This window comes from Manihot esculenta, chromosome 10 (assembly GCF_001659605.2).
Source record: "Manihot esculenta cultivar AM560-2 chromosome 10, M.esculenta_v8, whole genome shotgun sequence".
NCBI lineage: Eukaryota > Viridiplantae > Streptophyta > Magnoliopsida > Malpighiales > Euphorbiaceae > Manihot > Manihot esculenta.
In genome coordinates this window covers 8,363,545-8,365,793 of record NC_035170.2, presented here as the reverse complement: position 1 = coordinate 8,365,793, position 2,249 = coordinate 8,363,545, and the positions used below count along the sequence as shown (strand labels likewise).

Sequence of the window (2,249 nt, the reverse complement as noted above, 5' to 3'; positions counted from 1 at the left end):
AATCCCACATTTTCTCAAGATTTGGTCTGCCCAAGGCCATAATCAGTGACCGAGGCACCCATTTTTGCAACAAGGTAGTAGAAATTCTCCTCAAGAAGCACCATGTCATCCATAGAACCTCTACTGCCTATCACCCTCAAACAAATGGGCTGGCTGAAGTGTCAAATAGGGAGATCAAGTCCATCTTGGAGAAAACGGTCTGCCCAAATCGCAAGGACTGGAGTACACGCCTCAATGATGCCTTATGGGCATATAGAACAGCATATAAAACTCCAATTGGGATGTCGCCATATAGGCTGATTTATAGGAAAGCATGCCATCTACCTGTGGAACTTGAACACAAAGCCTATTGGGCTGTGAAGAGCTGCAATTTTGATGAAAAAGAGGCTGGAGTTCACAGAAAATTGCAAATCCAAGAGCTTGAGGAGATTCGGCGTGATGCATATGAAGCTTCATGGGATTATAAAGCAAGAACCAAAGCCTTCCATGACAAAAACATCTCAAGAAAACACTTCCAGGTTGGTGATAAGGTTTTGCTTTTTGATTCCAGGTTCAAATTATTCCCTGGAAAACTTCGGTCAAGGTGGATTGGACCATTCTTGGTTGAACATGTCTTTCCACATGGAGCTGTTGACATAAGAAGTCCACAAACAAGCAAAGTTTTCAAAGTTAATGGGCATCGTTTGAAGAGATTCTATGAAGGTTTTACTGTCCATGTTGTGGAGGAGGTTCCCTTGGATCCCCCTTCCCAAGACTGCTGAGCAAGACACTGAAGTCTAGCCCACGACAGAAAACAGGGCGCTACTGGGAGGCAGCCCAGAGGCAGTGATTTGCCCAGTGATTTGCCCACTGCTTGCCCAAATCACCAGGCAAATCAACTGAATGTACCATAGTCCCAAGTAATCGGGGCAGTGATTTGCCCAATTGCCCAGATAATTTGCTCAAATCACCGGGCCAATCGCAAAATCAAGCACATCATCAGCAAAAGGCGTGAACAGTACCAGCCCAGCAACTGAAAAGGAGGAGTGATCTGGCCAAGTGATTTGCCCACTGCTTGCCCAAATCACTGGTCAAATCACCCTGTCAAGAATCCAGAGGGCCAGCATTAAATGATCAGGGCAGTTCACATACCCAGATCACTTTAAGTAGTCTTTTCTTTTATTCTTTACTTTTTACGTAATTTACTGCTTTTATCTCTTCTTCTTCTTCAAGATTTCTCTCCTCCGACCACCACTCACCCACCGGCAAACTCAAGACCACCATGGTCCGAATTAAGATGAAGGCCACCGGCGGACCGTTCATGTGGAAGAAACTAGGGCTGCCGAAACCCATCCCCTATGACAGTGACGATGAAGCATGGGACACCACTCCACCAACCACCACCGGCACCGAAACGCCACCGGCTACTGCACCAGCAACGGGACACACCGACTCACCGGCCGTCCAGACATATCGCCGGCAAAAGAAACAGCAAAGAACGCCGCCACCACCCTCGACTGCAAACCTTGCGGGCGAAATGCTACCTGAAGCCACCACTTCCTCCGGTCACGGCCAAAAACGGCCAAGAACACAGTCGCCACCTCCACCGCCGAGATCAGAACCAGAAACCACCATTACCACACATCTCGCAGGTCATGAGGAAGGCGATGCATCCACTGATGCACCCAGCAATGTGCCAAGCGCTATGCCCAGCGATGTGCCCGCTGATGCGCCCGTGGACTTACCAGGTGATATGCCCAGCGATGTGCCCAGCGACACACTCAGTGATATGCCCAGTAATCTGCCCAGCGATTTGCCCAGGCCAGCATACCCTGATCACATCGTTCAAGCATATGAAGCATCGTTTAATGTAACCATCATGTATGCATGCTTGTAAGGTATTAACAAATCACATAATTAAATCTTAACCCCTATATAAACTCTTATCAGGATTGACTATCTAGATAAAAAAAATTTTGTGTCTGTAAGCACAAAATACCAAACTGTATGGTCTGGAGGCTAAATATTATGCCTGTATGGCTAAAAAAATAAGAACTATGACACATGATGTGCCAAAAATATTGTAACGACCCGGAAACCGGACCGCTACCGGCACTAGGATTCATATCGGCTTAAGGCCGCCGGGACCCGTAACAAGCCTCCTATACCTGCTATATACCTGATAACATCCCATACATGATCATACATTTTCATAAAAATTTAAAAACCTTCCATATTCCAAGCCTGACCTAAACATGCACTAAAATCAT

At 46.6% G+C, this 2,249-nt stretch overlaps 1 protein-coding gene across 1 annotated transcript; it reads left to right on the top strand.

Moving 5' to 3' along the window:
* The first annotated feature begins 1,300 nt into the window (after nt 1-1,300).
* On the top strand, nt 1,301-1,876 carry LOC110624163 (putative uncharacterized protein DDB_G0290521). Its single transcript, XM_021769282.2, has one exon. The coding sequence runs from the start codon at nt 1,301-1,303 to the stop codon at nt 1,874-1,876; it is 576 nt and encodes a 191-aa protein (XP_021624974.2).
* The last annotated feature ends 373 nt before the right edge of the window (nt 1,877-2,249 follow it).